Source organism: Spermophilus citellus (assembly GCF_964194105.1).
Source record: "Spermophilus citellus genome assembly, chromosome: 7".
NCBI classification, from domain to species: Eukaryota; Metazoa; Chordata; class Mammalia; order Rodentia; family Sciuridae; genus Spermophilus; species Spermophilus citellus.
In genome coordinates this window covers 25347263-25362534 of record NC_138188.1, presented here as the reverse complement: position 1 = coordinate 25362534, position 15272 = coordinate 25347263, and the positions used below count along the sequence as shown (strand labels likewise).

General features: G+C 41.4%; 1 protein-coding gene across 5 annotated transcripts in view; it reads left to right on the top strand.

Annotated features, from left to right (window-relative positions):
* USP4 (ubiquitin specific peptidase 4) overlaps window positions 1-15272 on the top strand; it is a 50888-nt gene that overhangs the window by 26573 nt on the left and 9043 nt on the right. For 4 of the 5 annotated variants that reach the window (XM_081302499.1, XM_081302500.1, XM_081302501.1 and 1 more), the window contains 8 exons: window positions 604-777; window positions 3162-3320; window positions 4301-4525; window positions 5900-5983; window positions 6567-6661; window positions 10072-10263; window positions 11405-11493; window positions 14602-14826. In XM_081302499.1, coding sequence (XP_081158625.1) covers window positions 604-777; window positions 3162-3320; window positions 4301-4525; window positions 5900-5983; window positions 6567-6661; window positions 10072-10263; window positions 11405-11493; window positions 14602-14826 — 1243 coding nt within the window. The remainder of the gene's footprint in view (window positions 1-603; window positions 778-3161; window positions 3321-4300; window positions 4526-5899; window positions 5984-6566; window positions 6662-10071; window positions 10264-11404; window positions 11494-14601; window positions 14827-15272) is intronic. The other variant, XM_081302502.1, reaches the window with a different exon arrangement.

Genomic DNA, 15272 nt, shown 5'->3' with positions numbered 1-15272 from the left:
GGTATTATTTATGGCTTTTATACTGATTATCCTCATTTTTTTCCCCTTAGGATATTTAAGTTTTAGTAGGCATTTGTGTTTTTCTTAATTATATTTTGTCTTCTCATGAAGAACTGGAATTTTCCTAGTCACTTCCATTGAAAAATTATTATCCTAAATATTATTATCTTCCATTGGATAAAATATTGAGCTTTTATCCCCCAGTACTTTGTTTGAGAGATGAAGTCTTAGTTACTGCATGTGAGCTCCTCCAGGACCGTGTCCTTAGGAGGTTTGCTGTGAGGTGGTCCCTCAGCTTTATGGGTGTCAGCCCCCAAGAAGCTTCTTAGTGTTTCATTTTCTTGGGGCTGACCCTTAGTGGCCCTTTAGAACTTGGTTTATCTTTTTTTTTGTTTTGTTTAGTGTTTTTTGGTTGTAGTTGGACCCAATACATTTATTTCATTCATTTATTTTTATGTGGTGCCGAGGATTGAACCCAGGGCCACGAGCATGCTAGGCAAGCGCTCTACTGCTGAGCCACAATCCCAGCTCCTAGAACTTGGTTTATCTTGTTTCTGTAAGTTCACTTGAAGAGGTGTAAGCTCTAATCATATTCTGTTTCAGTGCCTAAGCAACACTGCACCACTGACTGACTACTTTCTCCAAGATGAATATGAAGCGGAAATCAACAGAGACAATCCTCTGGGCATGAAAGGGGAGATTGCAGAGGCCTATGCAGACCTCATTAAGCAGATGTGGTCTGGAAGGGATGCTCACGTGGCACCTCGAATGTTCAAAGTAAGCTGACTTATGAATTTCTGTTTTCCTTTTTTGAGAAGAGTGGTTTAGTGTTGTAATGAGGCATCCCTTTACTTTCATTTGAGATTAAGGTGAGATCTAATACTGAAAGCACCATAATATAGAACCCTTCTTTATTGTCATTTAGCAAACACTTAAGTGCCCTTAATGCCCACATCTAGCCTGGGATGCCCCAGGAGTCACTTGATTGCTCAGAATAGTATATTCTGTGGTGGCAGTGTTTACATTCAGTGTCCTAAACCAAGACCATAAAAATTCAGTTTAACTTCCAGGATTATGTGAAGGCTATTCCCAGGATCCCTGAGCCTGAACCCTACATCCCTGTGGTCTGAGTTATCCCCACCCCACCCCTCAGTTAGGAATTGGGTTGATTTTCTCAGAAGGTGGTGTGAGGAGCAGTTCTCACTCAGGTCCCTCAGCTAGTAAGATTTGGGGAGGAGATAATGAACTGCACTGGGCCTTGGAGCAGCTTGGGCTTTCCATAGCCCTAAATGTTTTTTTTTTTTTTCTTCTTCTTTTTTTCTTCTTCTCTGCTAAGGGAAAATGCCTTGTCCCCATAAGTTGAAATCTGAGGGACCCTACTTAACCTGCACTGGTGGGGTTCAAGGAGTTTTCAGGAAGCATATGGTAAAAAAAAGATTTGCACATTTTTGATTCAGAAAAAGGAAAAGAAAATAGCATCTTAGCTCAATGAGAAAATGAAAATTCAGGCTGGGGGTTTAGGTCACTGGTAGAGCACTTGTCTAATATGTGTTAGGCCCTGGGTCCCCAGTACCATAAAAGAAAAAGAAAAAGAAAGAAAAAAATCTCAAGTAGCTTGTTGAAATTGAAAATTAATTCTCTTTCATCCCCTTGGACACATTAATCCCTGGGAAATAGAAGTAAATTATTATTCATATAATAAGTCATAAAGAAACTAGAACTGTGTGAAACACACTGGGCTTAAGCTAATATAAATAAATAATTGGCAGGTGGTATTTAGGAGGTGTTTGAGCAGCTTAACTTCCTCATATTTTATTTTTTTTTTTTTAAATCTTTATTTTTTCGGTGGACACAACATCTTTGGTTTGCTTTTTTTTTTTAAGAGAGAGGAAAGGGGGAGAAAGAGAGAGAGGGAGAATTTATTTATTTATTTATTTATTTATTTATTTTAGTTCTCGGCGGACACAACATCTTTGTTGGTATGTGGTGCTGAGGATTGAACCCGGGCCGCACGCATGCCAGGTGAGCGTGCTACCGCTTGAGCCACATCCCCAGCCCTTCCTCATATTTTATATCTGCACTGTCTGGTAACAGGCACTAGTTCAAGTGCCACTGGGCATTTTGAGCTGTTAGCAGAACCAAGAAACAATTTTAAATTATATATATTTGGGGCTGGGGATGTGGCTCAAGCGGTAGCGCGTTCGCCTGGCATGCGTGCGGCCCAGGATCGATCCTCAGCACCACATACCAACAAAGATGTTGTGTCTGCCGAGAACTAAAAAATAAATATTAAAAATTCTCTCTCTCTCTCTCTCTCTCTCTCTCTCTCTCTCTCCTCTCTAAAAAAAAAAGAAAAAAAAAGAAATTATATATATTTATTTATTTTCTCTTGGTGTAGGCGATTGAACCCAGGGCCTTGCACCTGGTAGACACACGTTCTACCACTGAGCTATACTTTAGTCCCTGAATTTAATTTTAATTCTTTTAAATTTGAATAGCCAAATGCAGTTAGTGGCTATGGTATTAGACAACACAGGTGTAGAATAGTGATTTTAGTATACATCAGAATCTCTGGAAAGGGTTATTACAATACAGACTGCTGGGCCCATCTCTAGAGTTTCTGATTAAATGGGTCTGGGGTTGGGCCTGAGAATGTACATTTATACTGAGGCCCTAGGTAATGCTGTTGCTGCTAATTGGTGTCCACATTTCAAGGATTGCTTGTGGAGAGCAATACTGGGTAGTCAATTATCTAGACACATGAGGACTATTATGTGCAAGAGGCTTCATCTAGCTGATGCAGGAATCATTTCTAACATTGTTCTGGAGTTTAAGACTAAACTAAAGAAAAGGACATTAGAGAGGGATTTGTCTTAGTACTTAGGTGTGGCTACTCAGAGTGCTGATCCTCACCTCCATTATAGGGTAGTAGCCCAGGTTCTAAATCCCTGGCTGTCCTTGCTCTCTGTTCTGAGCCTTCTCTTTGATGGGCACCATTGACCTCTGTTAGGTTCTTTAGGAGTTAATTGGGCTACTCAAGTAGGTGGTGTTTTCTCTCTTGTCCTAGCTAACTCTTTAAAATTGTTGTTGATAATCACTGTCTCTCTACTTCACTGGTTCTTTATATATTATGCCTTCTAATATAGTTGCTTTTGTTGTAGACCCAAGTGGGACGTTTTGCCCCTCAGTTTTCTGGCTACCAACAACAAGACTCTCAGGAGCTGTTAGCCTTTATTCTAGATGGATTGCATGAAGACCTGAACCGAGTAAAGAAGAAACCTTACCTGGAGCCAAAGGATGCCAATGGGCGACCAGATGCGGTATGATATTGAAACAATCTACATAATAATATCCAAAAGTTGCCTCCTATTGACATTGTGAGGACAATCTTCTGGTCTTGGGGTGTTAGTGCCAGGGCTCACATTGCCTCTCATTGTTGATAGTGATAGGAGGGTGGACTCTGGTAGGGAAATGCATTCCAGGTCAAAGGGGGCTAACTATACTCCCTTTTTTGTTTTCTGAATTACTGGAGGTGGTCCTGATGTCACAAATGAGTCAGTTTATTTAGTATTTCATAGGCTAATTAGAGACTAGGGCACTCTGAAAACTGTACTTCAAAAAACAAAAAACAACTGTGGAGTGAACCCTTAAGATTGTAACTGCTCTCATTAAAATCAATCTCTGGTTTATACAGTGGCATACACATGTAATCCTAGATACTTGAGATGCTGAGGCAGAAAGATCGCAAGTTTGAGGTAGCCTGGACAACTTGGACTATTTTTTTTTTTTTTTGTTCTGGGGATTGAACCCAGGGGCACTTAACCACTGAGCACATCCCCAGCCCTTTTTTATATTTTGAGGCAAGGTCTTGCTGAGTTGCTTAGGTCCTCACTAAGTTGCTAAGGTTGGCTTTGAACTTGAAATCCTCCTGCCACTGGGTTCAGTCCTCAATACTGCAAAAATTCATGAAAGAAGGAAGGAGAGAGAAAAGACAAGACAGGACCCAGGAGGTAGTCCTTGCTCTGGTCAGCCCTTTGTGCCCATGGTACTCTGAGTGCCCCTTGTGTCCTATAGATTCTCTGTCAGCACCTTATTAAACATGTCACTAGACATAGAGCTGGTGTTTGTTGTGAATGTTACAGCTAAGAGCAGTCCTGGCCTTGCTTGCCTTGACATGCTCTTGGCTACATAGACAACTTCTCAGTGTATCTCACAGTATTTGCTATGACTCGTTCTAGATGTAGGGAAAAAGGACTGAGAGGTTGAGAATGTTCTTCTTATCTCTTCTCTTTTCATCCAGGTGGTGGCAAAGGAAGCCTGGGAGAATCACAGGTTGAGGAATGATTCTGTGATTGTGGACACTTTTCATGGCCTTTTCAAATCTACTTTGGTTTGCCCAGAATGTGCTAAGGTTTCTGTCACCTTTGATCCATTTTGCTACCTAACTCTTCCACTACCCATGAAGAAGGATCGAGTAATGGAGGTCTTCCTTGTTCCTGCTGACCCTTGCTGCAGACCAACTCAGGTAATAGAATCTGCATCGTCATGACACCCCTTTATGTGAGTGGTCTCCAGGCCCTGGTGGGATCGTTTTCATCTGTTGCTTTGGAAACTTGGGTTTGTCTCTGTTTATGCTGTTGACCTCTATCAGACCTTGGTGTAATCCCTTGTCATTCAAGACCTGTTGTGAAGGTCTTAGGGGATTCTTTATCACTTTTTTGCCCATGTTCTATTCATGTCACTGTGATAGCCTGATTAATCTGCTAAGTGGTCCTTAATCTGAATGTTGAGAAACCCGAAGCGGGTACTTTCCTTTGTCAGTTCTGTTCTTAGATTAGCTTGAAGAACTTGGCCAGAAAAAGAGGCCAGATGTGAGGTGTGACCAGTATCTTAGTGTTCAGTTTTCTTGATTGCTCACATCCTGATTTATTGCTTAGTCTTCTCTTTAGTTTCTTTTTTCCTCTCTCTTCTCTTTTGGAGTAGAGGATTGAACCCAGGGGTACTCTGCCACAGAGCTACATTCCCCCCCCTTTTTAATATTTATATTTTTTAGTTGTAGATGGACACAATCCCTTTATTTTATTTGTTTATTTTTAGGTGGTGCTGAGGATCGAACCCAGGGCCTCACATGTGCTAGGCAAGTCCTCTACCACTGAGCCACAATCCCAGCCCTCTCCTTTCCCCTTTTTAAAAAATGTTTTTAGGGCTGGGGTTGTGGCTCAGTGATAGAGTGCTTGCTTAGCATGTATGAAGCACTGTGTTTGATCCCCAACATCACATAAAAATAAATTTTAAAAAATAAATACAATTTTTTTTAAATTTTGAGGCAGGGTCTTCCTAAGTTGCTCAGACTACCCTTGAACTGGAGATCCTCCTGCCTATTCTTTTGAGTCATTGGGATTATAGGTGTGTGCTTTTAGTTTCTATCTCTAAAAAAAAGGTGATATATAGAACCAGATGGCAATTTGTATTATCTTAATAATTCTTTAAAGGGAGATGTAAACTACTCCAGAAAGTAAGAATAAAATAAAGCAGTGTGGGCTGAGGTTATAGCTCATTGGTAGAGTGCTTGCCTAGCATGGATGAGGCCCCTGGGTTCAGTCCCCAGCACCACAAAAATTAAGAGAGAGCAGGGGAAAGAAGGGAAGTGTTTAGCAGCCTTTAGAAGGGGAAGAGAAGGCTCAGCTCCCATGCTGTGTTGCTTGAGTGAGTGGTGTTCATCTTGATGGTGTTCATCTTGCCTATTTTTTCTGGTGCTTTGCTACTGACTCATCTGTACCCTGACCTCTCCATCTACTGACTCTGGAAGGGCCTCTGCCCCAATGATACTTCCTTCTCCCAAGTCATTTCCCTGCCCCATAGAGTACCCCTGTTACCTTGACCATCTCTCCCTTTGCAGTACCGTGTGACTGTGCCACTGATGGGGGCCGTCTCTGACCTGTGCGAGGCTCTGTCCAGGCTGTCTGGCATTGCTGCAGAAAATGTAAGGCGGGGTGATCAGTGGCACTTAGACTATTAGGGTTACTTCATTGTCCTTTGGAATTTGTTTAACCTTGTAGTTACTTTTTTGGGGGGTAGTTGTTATTGGTCAGCACAAATGTGATTATTGGTGTATATCTGGATGTCTTACACCTTCTGGTTCTTGCTCACAATGCACACAATAATTGAGACTGTGTCTTCCAGCTCTGGGAAACACAATCTTTCCTTCACTGGGGGTCATGGTACCCATGGTAGTCCAGGAGCAGGGCTCTGTGTGCTTCAAGTGGCATGGAGACTTCAGGCCATGTGGAATACACCAGAGCCTTCTGACAGCTAGTCTCTGGTCAGCACTTGTCACCATTCCTATTACTTTAGGGCACTTGTTACCTGCATGGATAGTGCTAGCAACTAAAAGGGAGCCATACTGCTCCCCTTTGAACCTTGGCCCCAAGTAGTGGGGCTTGTTGCATTGTAGTTTCTTTAGGGATAACACTCCAATAGGACATTTTTTTCCCCTGTTCTGTGTTTTAAGCAATGTAGGGTACCCTGAGTCATCCTATAATCTCTCTGTTACTATTGATTCTTAGATGGTGGTCACAGATGTGTATAATCACCGGTTCCACAAAATTTTCCAAATGGATGAAGGTTTAAGCCACATCATGCCTCGGGATGACATTTTTGTGTGAGTACTTAGCAGTTTCTGGTGCAGGATCGGAGGTAACATTCTAGAGGTTTTGCCTTATTTGTGTCTTCACAGCGAAGTTCTGGCAGTCTGTTTGTGTGCGTTTTTTTCAAGTCCCAGTGGAAAGATCTGGATATTCAGGGAATTGTGGGCAGCCATCAGTGCTAATAAGTACCTACTGGCATTACTGAGCTGCATTGCCAGCATGTACATAGCCTTTGGTCACTAGTTGCTGCTGCTTAAGAGTGCTGATTCATACTACACATGGTCCTTTTGTCAGAGATGCCTCACTCAAGAAGAGTCATAACTGTAACTGTGAGAAGGACCATGGGAAGATATGAGAAGGGCAATTTTATAGGTGGATCTTGGCCTTTCTGTGCTGTAGGCTGTGCCTCTCAGGCTGGTGCCAGAGTACCATTATCCCCATTTCAGAAATAAACAGCAGTTGGCAGCTCAGACATTCTGCAAGCTCTGAGATTCCATTTTCTCATCACTGTGGTGACAGTGTACTGGTCTCTTCACCCATCCAAAGTGCTGCTTCATGACTGCTCTAGATCATTGTGTGTATTTTCCAGTTGCAGTAGGTTGGGGCATGAAATTGCCCTGTGGCTCTCAGAGAAGATTGACTGGACCACAACCTATGCTGGTCTTCCCTCTTTACCTTTCATTCAGACACTTGCCTCTGCTGAAGAACTTTTTTTTTTTTTTTTTTTTTTTTTAAATCAGAGATTGAACCCAGGGGTGCTTAACCACTGAGACAGCCCTTTTTAAATATTTTATTTAGATATTGGGTCTCACTTAGTTGCTTGGGGCCTTGCTAAATTGCAAAGGCTGGCTTTGAACTTGCGATTCTCCTGCCTTGGCCTCCCAAGCCACTGAGATTATAGGCATGTACCACTGCACCTGGCTTGGCTGTTTTTGACACAGGAATGCAGAGAGCCCTTCCCATTACATATTTGGGCCTATGATATCTTGGTCACTCTTAAAAGAATAGTTCTTGGCTGAGTGTGGTGGCACATGACTGTAATCCCAGTGGCTCAGGAGGCTGAGGCAGAAGGATCGTGAATTCAAAGCCAACCTCAGCAACTTCATGAGACCCTATCTCAAAATAAAAAAAAAATAATAAAAAGAGCTGAGGATGTGACTCAGTGGTTGAGTGCCCGTGGGTTCCATACCTGTACTAAAAAGAATGTATTTTTTTTTACCACATATACATAAAAGATTTAGTTCCATTTACTGCCTTCCCACTTACAGATAATTTTCCTGATATTATAAATGGAGGGTGCCAAGGCTCATGCTGCGCCACAGGGCTAGGGAATGGGAAAGTTAGCATTCATATCTGTTGCTGACTCCAAATCCTTAACATAATTTCTCTCAGTTCTGGAAACTAGTGATTGCACATACCTGATCCCACAAGAAATGGTGCATCTCCCTGCAGGCAGCTTGGCAGAATCTCATCAATAAAGGAATTTCCATAGGGTTTTAGGGCCAACCATCAGGAAAAGAAATTCTTTTAAAGATGACTCCTCTTGCAGGCATGATGCCATATGCGTATAGTGGCAGTGACTTAGGAGGCCAAGGCAGGAGAATCCTAAGTTCCAGCCAGCCTCAGCAACTTAGACCCTCAGCAACTTAAGGAGAGACTGTTTCAAAATAAGAAATAAAAAGAGGGGCTGGGGTTGTGGCTCAGCGGTAGAGCACTCGCCTAGCATGTGTGAGGCCCTGGTTCCTCAGCACCACATAAAAATAAATAAATAAAATAAAGATATTGTGTCCAACTGAAGAATAAAAAAAAAAAAAAAAAAAGAAAGAACTGGAGATGTAGCTCAGTGATTCAGTCCCTCATACAGGGGAGGGTGAAGGGGAGGGGATGAATTGCCTAAGAAAACCAATAGTAACGTGATGTTTTTTTGAGCATGTCATGTATCATACTACTAAATTACTTAATTCTTTCTACAGCCTTGTAAAGCAGGTAATCCTTTTGTCCACTGAGTAAACAAACTTAGAAGTTAGATTGGTGTACTGGGTCACTGAAGCCAGAAAATGGCAATAGTGAAGCTGAAACCTAGGCCAGCCTAAATCAAGGCCCAGTTCATTGTGAACTACAGATCCCTACTGAGAATATATCATGAACACTTTTGTGAGTTTTTCTTAGAGTTCCTCTTGCATAAACTGTAGACAGGTCTACTTGCCAGGCATCTGGGAGGGAATTTGTATGAAGTTATAGTTTTCAAAAATTGAATCAGTAAGTTTGTATCTCCCTCTATAGTCAATTGTCAGCAATTTTGGTACATCTGTTCCAGGACAGAACATCTCTTAAATCTTCTCAATCCCATGTATTCACTAAGTAAGACACATTTTTTTTTTTTTTTAAGAGAGAGAGAGAGAGGGAATATTTTTATTTTCAATATTTATTTTTTAGTTTTTGGCGGGCACAACATCTTTGTTTGTATGTGGTGCTGAGGATCGAACCCGGGTGGCACGCATGCCAGACGAGCGCGCTACCGCTTGAGCCACATCCCCAGCCCCTAAGACACTTTTTTTTTTTTTTTTTTTTTTAAAGAGAGAGTGAGAGAGGAGAGAGGAGAGAGAGAGAGAATTTTTAATATTTATTTTTTAGTTCTCGGCGGACACAACATCTTTGTTTGTATGTGGTGCTGAGGATCGAACCCGGGCCGCACGCATGCCAGGCGAGCGCGCTACCGCTTGAGCCACATCCCCAGCCCAAGACACATTTTTTAAAAAAATATTTATTTATTTATTTTAGTTGTAGTTGGACACAATACCTTTATTTATTTATATGTGGTACTGAGGATTGAACTCGGGGCCTTGCACGTGCTAGGGAAGCGCTCCTCCGCTGAACCACAACCTCAGCCCAGACATATTTTTTAAAGTAGTTGATTTGATTTAGCAGTTTCTTTGGTTATCTCTCATTTTTTTTAACATTAATTATGATTGTTTATTTCAGCGTTTTTGAACAAAGATGGCAAATAATTGATCTTTTTAAAGTTCTCCATTTGAAAAGAAGAGTTTTTGTCTAATATTCTGTGTACATCCTTATACTATACCTGGTTTTATTAAAGGGCAGGGCACTTGACTTCCTTTATCCAATAGTCCAGATAATGGCCATCATTGCATATTGAGTCTCTATTGAAGATGCACAGAGTTTGAAGCCATCGTTGGAGAAGGAGCTTGAACTTAAGTCCAGTTGTATAGATGTTGATGATGATCCTTTGTGGGATTCCTGACCCAGCCTCTGGAGTTGCTCCTGAAATGGTTTATCTACCTTTCCTGTTAAAGGATGCTCTTTCCTAGAAACCATTGTCTCGACCAACACATAGCTGCAGCTCAGATGTTTGTTCTTACAGGGACTTGTTTGCTGAAAGTGCTCTCTTGTATGATTGATACAGGTATGAGGTCTGCAGCACCTGCATGGATGGCTCGGAATGTGTCACGCTTCCAGTCTATTTCAGGGAGAGGAAGTCTAGACCATCGAGTACTTCCTCGGGGGCAGTACTATATGGGAGGCCACTGTTGGTTTCTGTTCCCAAGCACAAGCTGACTTTTGAGTTTTTGTACCAGGCTGTTTGTGATCGGATCAGGTTGGTAGCAGGAATATGATTTGGTTGTTATTAGAAATCAAGATAAGTCTAGTAATAGTAGTGACAGTCCCTATAAAGTGTCTAGGTTGATTTTATGTACTCACTTCTGTAAGGATGATAGTTAAGTGTGGTGGTAGTACACACCTGTAATCTCAGCTAATCAGGAGGCTTTGTTAGGAGGATAACAAGTTTGAGGCCAGCCTGGGCAACTTAGCAAGACCTTGTCTCAAAATAAAGAAGAAGAAGAAAAGAAATTCAGCTGTGCCAGCTTCTGGAAGGGCCAGAGTAGATGTCATTTGGGATGTGGCATCTGGCACATTTAGGTACCACAAACCTGGGCACTTAAGGCTCTGGGCCTTGGAATCATGTCAGTTACCTGTGTTAGGAATGCTAATGCTCTGATGCCATTTTGTATTTGAATATTTTTTTCTGAAGTGCTCCACTATTATTCCAAACCTGATCATTAGCATTACTGGGAAATAGTTGAAAAAATCATGGTCCCACATGACATTCATAGAAGAAGCAGACTTTTTTTTGGTAGTGGGGGTACTGGGAATTGAACCCAGGGTGCTTAAACCCTGAGCCACATCTCCATCCCCTTTTTAATTTTTTGTTTTGAGACTGGGTCTTGATAAGTTTTTTGGGACCTCACTAAATTACTGAGGCGGGTTTTGAACTTGTGATCTCCTGCTTCAGCCTCCTGAGCCACTGGGATTACAGGTTTGTGCCATTTCGCCTAAGAAGCAGACATTCTTTATAGAATTGTTGATAGATTAAAAAGTATTGTGCCATTACATGTTTTTAAAGCATTTTTATTTTTGTAAATTATTTTACGAATAACAGAATATATCAGTTATGAACTACTGGCTCCATGTGGTGATACTGGCCTGTAGTCTTAGCTATGTGGGAGGCTGAGGCAAGAGGATCACAAATTTGAGGTCAGCCTGAGCAACTTAATAAAAAAGGGGTGTGGGTGTAGCTCAGTAATAGAGCATCTCTAGGTTAAATCCCCAGTACCAAAAAATAAATAACAATAATAATAAAAATGAAAATAAATTATGAACTACTACTTAGGTGCATAGTGAAGAAAAATAGTTAAATGTTAAAACTAACAATGTTTTCTTCTTTTTATTTTATAAAGCCGCTATATAAAACAGCCTTTGCCTGATGAGTTTAGCCTCTTGCCCTTGGAGCCTGGGGCTTGCAATGGCTCCAGGGGCAGCTGTGAAGGTAAGTGTTTCCCCCGCACTGGGGGACTGAGACTAACCAGATTTCTCTTATTCTTTTTGGTGTTGGGAATTGAATCCAGGGCCACTTTACTACTGAGCTACATTTCTAGCCCTTTTTATTTTTAATTTAATTTGAGTCAGGGTCTTTTTTTGAGAAAAGGGAAAAAAAGTTTTCTGCTTTGCTAGCAAAGGAGAAATGCAGGGGACTCCTGTCCCAGAGGCTATGATTCTGCCCATCAGGGCTGGGGATGTGGCTCAAGTGGTAGCGCGCTCGCCTGGCATGCGTGCGGCCCGGGTTCGATCCTCAGCACCACATACCAACAAAGATGTTGTGTCCGCCGAGAACTAAGAAATAAATATTAAAAATTCTCTCTCTCTCTCCTCTCTCACTCTCTCTTAAAAAAAAAAAAAACTGTCTTTCTGTCTCTTTAAAAAAAAAAAAAAAAGATTCTGCCCATCAGCAGGAACAGGGGGCTTTTAAAGAGGTGAATCAAAGGCTACATTCCAAGTGTCTTCTGTTGCAGTTGTAATTCACTTGTTAATTTGGTAGTTAGTCATTTTTGAGATCTTCTGGTATCATTACCAAAGTCTGGATTACTTCCTTCTTATAGTGAATGTGTACTCAAGAACAGATAAATCTGTCGAAAATGAGGAAGGGTCATTCTGTTTCCCCTGAGATTAGGGAGTTGCAGGGAGAGAAGAAGAGAAAGAAACATGTCCATTTTAAAAAATACGTTGCAGTGGCAGAGCAGCAAGAGCTATATTCAAAGCGTAACGTGAACCTTGTTACATTTCTCCTCTATTAATTTCTACATTCCATTTCTATGGAAAAATGGGTGACAACATCTCCAAGTCACTTCCTATTCTCTATTAGGTGGGGCATGGACAGTTAAGGGTATTTAGCATCAGAGAAGTTTAGAGGTTCACATTGGCTGATGGCAGGTGACTGGACAAGCATATGCAGGTCAGGGGTCATGCTAAGACAATAATAAACAGGACAACAAAGCATTACTTTTAGTATTTTAGTCAGTCTCTGAAAACCATGAAGATAGTAACTCATAATAGTATCAGTGAAAAAACAGATGGAGTTTATCAATGTAGGAGGCTAGGAAGATTTGTACATCTATGAGATCAGGCTCAAATTAGGACAAACTTGCAACTCTACAATCTTTGTTATTATTATTGGGCACTCCCACACAAGAACCCTTTCTTTAAAGTCTTCAGCTTTACTTACTTTTCTGGGGCTGACACAAGTGTACATCTTAAGTTACATTAAAAAACAAAAGAAAACATTGTTTTTCCTTTTAAATATCCATGTAGGACTGTGTTTAGGCTATACTCTCCTGCCAGGTGTTTAAGACCTAGTTGGTCAAAATTGACCTTGTTCCTCTGAGATTCCTCAGAGTTCACTCTTGAGAACTTGTGCGAAGTCTCTTGGCTCCTTTAGCTTTTGAGGTAAGGTCTTAACTAAATTGCCCAATGTGGCCATAAACTTGGGACTTTTATGCTTCAACCTCCAGAGTAGCTGACCAGCTTTCCCCTCTTTTTCAAAGGTGTCATACTCATGGTAAAGAGAGGTTCTTCTTCTTTTTTTTTTTTTTTAATATTTTTTAGTTGTAGATGGACACAATATCTTTATTTTTATGTGGTGCCGAGGATGGAACCCAGGGCCTCACGCATGTGAGGCAAGTGCTATACCACTGAGCTACCCCAGCCCAAAGAGAGTTCTTGAGGCTAATCTGGGGGCTCTTTAAGTTGAGTTTCACCTCAGGCACACCAAGCCTAAAGGATTGAGGGACTTGCTGAGGTCATGAAGCAGAGTCAGGATTTGAATTCTCTTCTGTTGGGAGTACAATGTGGGTATTTACTCATCACTGTAACTGCCTCTGTGTCCTGACTTCTATTGACACAGCTGTTGCATGTAGCTTGGATGGTGAGCCTTTGATCCCTAGGAAAGATATATGTCTTGGCCAATCAGAAGGCAGAGACAGGCTCTCCTGGGCATTTCTTTCTGTTTACCCAGGAAGCCACAGATGATGGCCGACTCTAGGAAGCTCCTGCTTTTGGAAGGAAAGAAATCAGTCAGAAAAGCAATATGATGGGCTTATTGAAGGAAACCCAGAGGCCAAGGGCTGAAAAGTAGTCCATGTCTAATTAAGGAGCTATGTCTGATCTGTATTGTAGTTGTCACTCTTTTTGTGGGAAATTAGGTGAACCAGTGACTTTATTTCTGTAAAACATAAATGATCTTCAAGTTGTAGTATAAATTCTCAATAGCAGATCCAAATGCCCAGATTTCTGTGAGGTACACACAGTCCTAGAAAGTGAGAATTGATGTTAAAAATGACCACAAGGCTCCATTTTAACATTCAGCATGTTTTTTATAGGGGAACTGAATACTTTTGCTTAATATTTGTGTTCTTTATAGTATTTGAACATTGACTCCTGAATTATAAGTGGTGCTGAGGACTGAACCCAGGGCCTCACATGCTAGGCAAGCACTCTACCACTGAGCCGCAACCCCAGCCCCTTGAATTGTATTTCTTGAGGGTTTTTTTGTTTGTTTGCTTTTTTGGTTTTTTGTTTGTTTGTTTTGTGGGGCTGGGGCTTGAACCCAGGTCCTTGTGCATGCGAAGCAAGCATTCTATCAGCTGAGCTATAGCCCCAGCCCTTAATTTGTATTTTTTAATGTACAGTCTTCTTAAGCATTGAGCGTGAATCTCATTTTAGTACTTTTCTCTCTGTGGACCTAATGATGAAGTTGAAAGAGTGAGAACACTCTAGTGTGAAATCCAGTAGATTACCAAGTGTTGTAGGGCTCTGTTTAGAATGACAGGACTGCTGGATCACTTTGTTGTTCTGGGAGACTCATTTAAGTTCTCTGGGTCTCTACTTCCTTATCATGGAAGAAGTGTCTACTCTGTTCATCTTGTCTCTTTCTCAGAGAGGGTCACACGTGAACTCAAGTGCCTGGTAAGTGCAAAGGGGTAGATGTAGTTTCACATACACAGAGCAAAATCTTTAAGGAAACATCATCATAGGTTTTAAATAAAAATTTTAACATTGAAATGGTGACATGAAATCCGTGTTATTTTCATTTGTATTACAGGAGACGATGAAGAAGAAATGGAGCATCAGGAAGAAGGCAAAGAACATCTTTCAGAAACAGAAGGTAGTGGGGAAGATGAGCTAGGAGGTGACCCCAGTGAGACTACTCAAAAGGTCAAGGGCCAACCCTGCCCCAAAAGACTTTTTACCTTCAGTCTTGTGAACTCCTATGGAACAGCTGACATAAATTCACTTGCAACTGATGGAAAACTACTCAAACTCAACTGTAAGTACTTTCTCTGACTTTTCAACCTGGGTTTTGGGGATGTGGGATCTATTTGAAAAATCCTTGCTCTTGACACCCACAGCATTGGGCTTTCACAGTCTTTGGCTCTGGGAGCAGACACCTGTGTGATCTTTGCCTCTAAGGACATTTTCAGCAACCACCCTCTTCCCCCTTCATGCTTTTATCCTCAGTCCTTAATGACCTCAGAAGGAAGCAGGTCTCTAGTTATTCCCACTATGCTTTAGAACCTTTGCTGTGGATCAGTGGTACTTCTGTTTCCACTCTTGGTAGCAGCATTTCCCCAAATTAAAACAATTCAGAGTGAATAATTAAATAAATACTCATGGGGGATGAAGCTACGGAGCTACAACCACAGTTCTTTTATTTTTGATTTTTTGTAGTAGTGGGGGTTGAAACCAGGTGTACTCTGACACATTCTTAGCCCT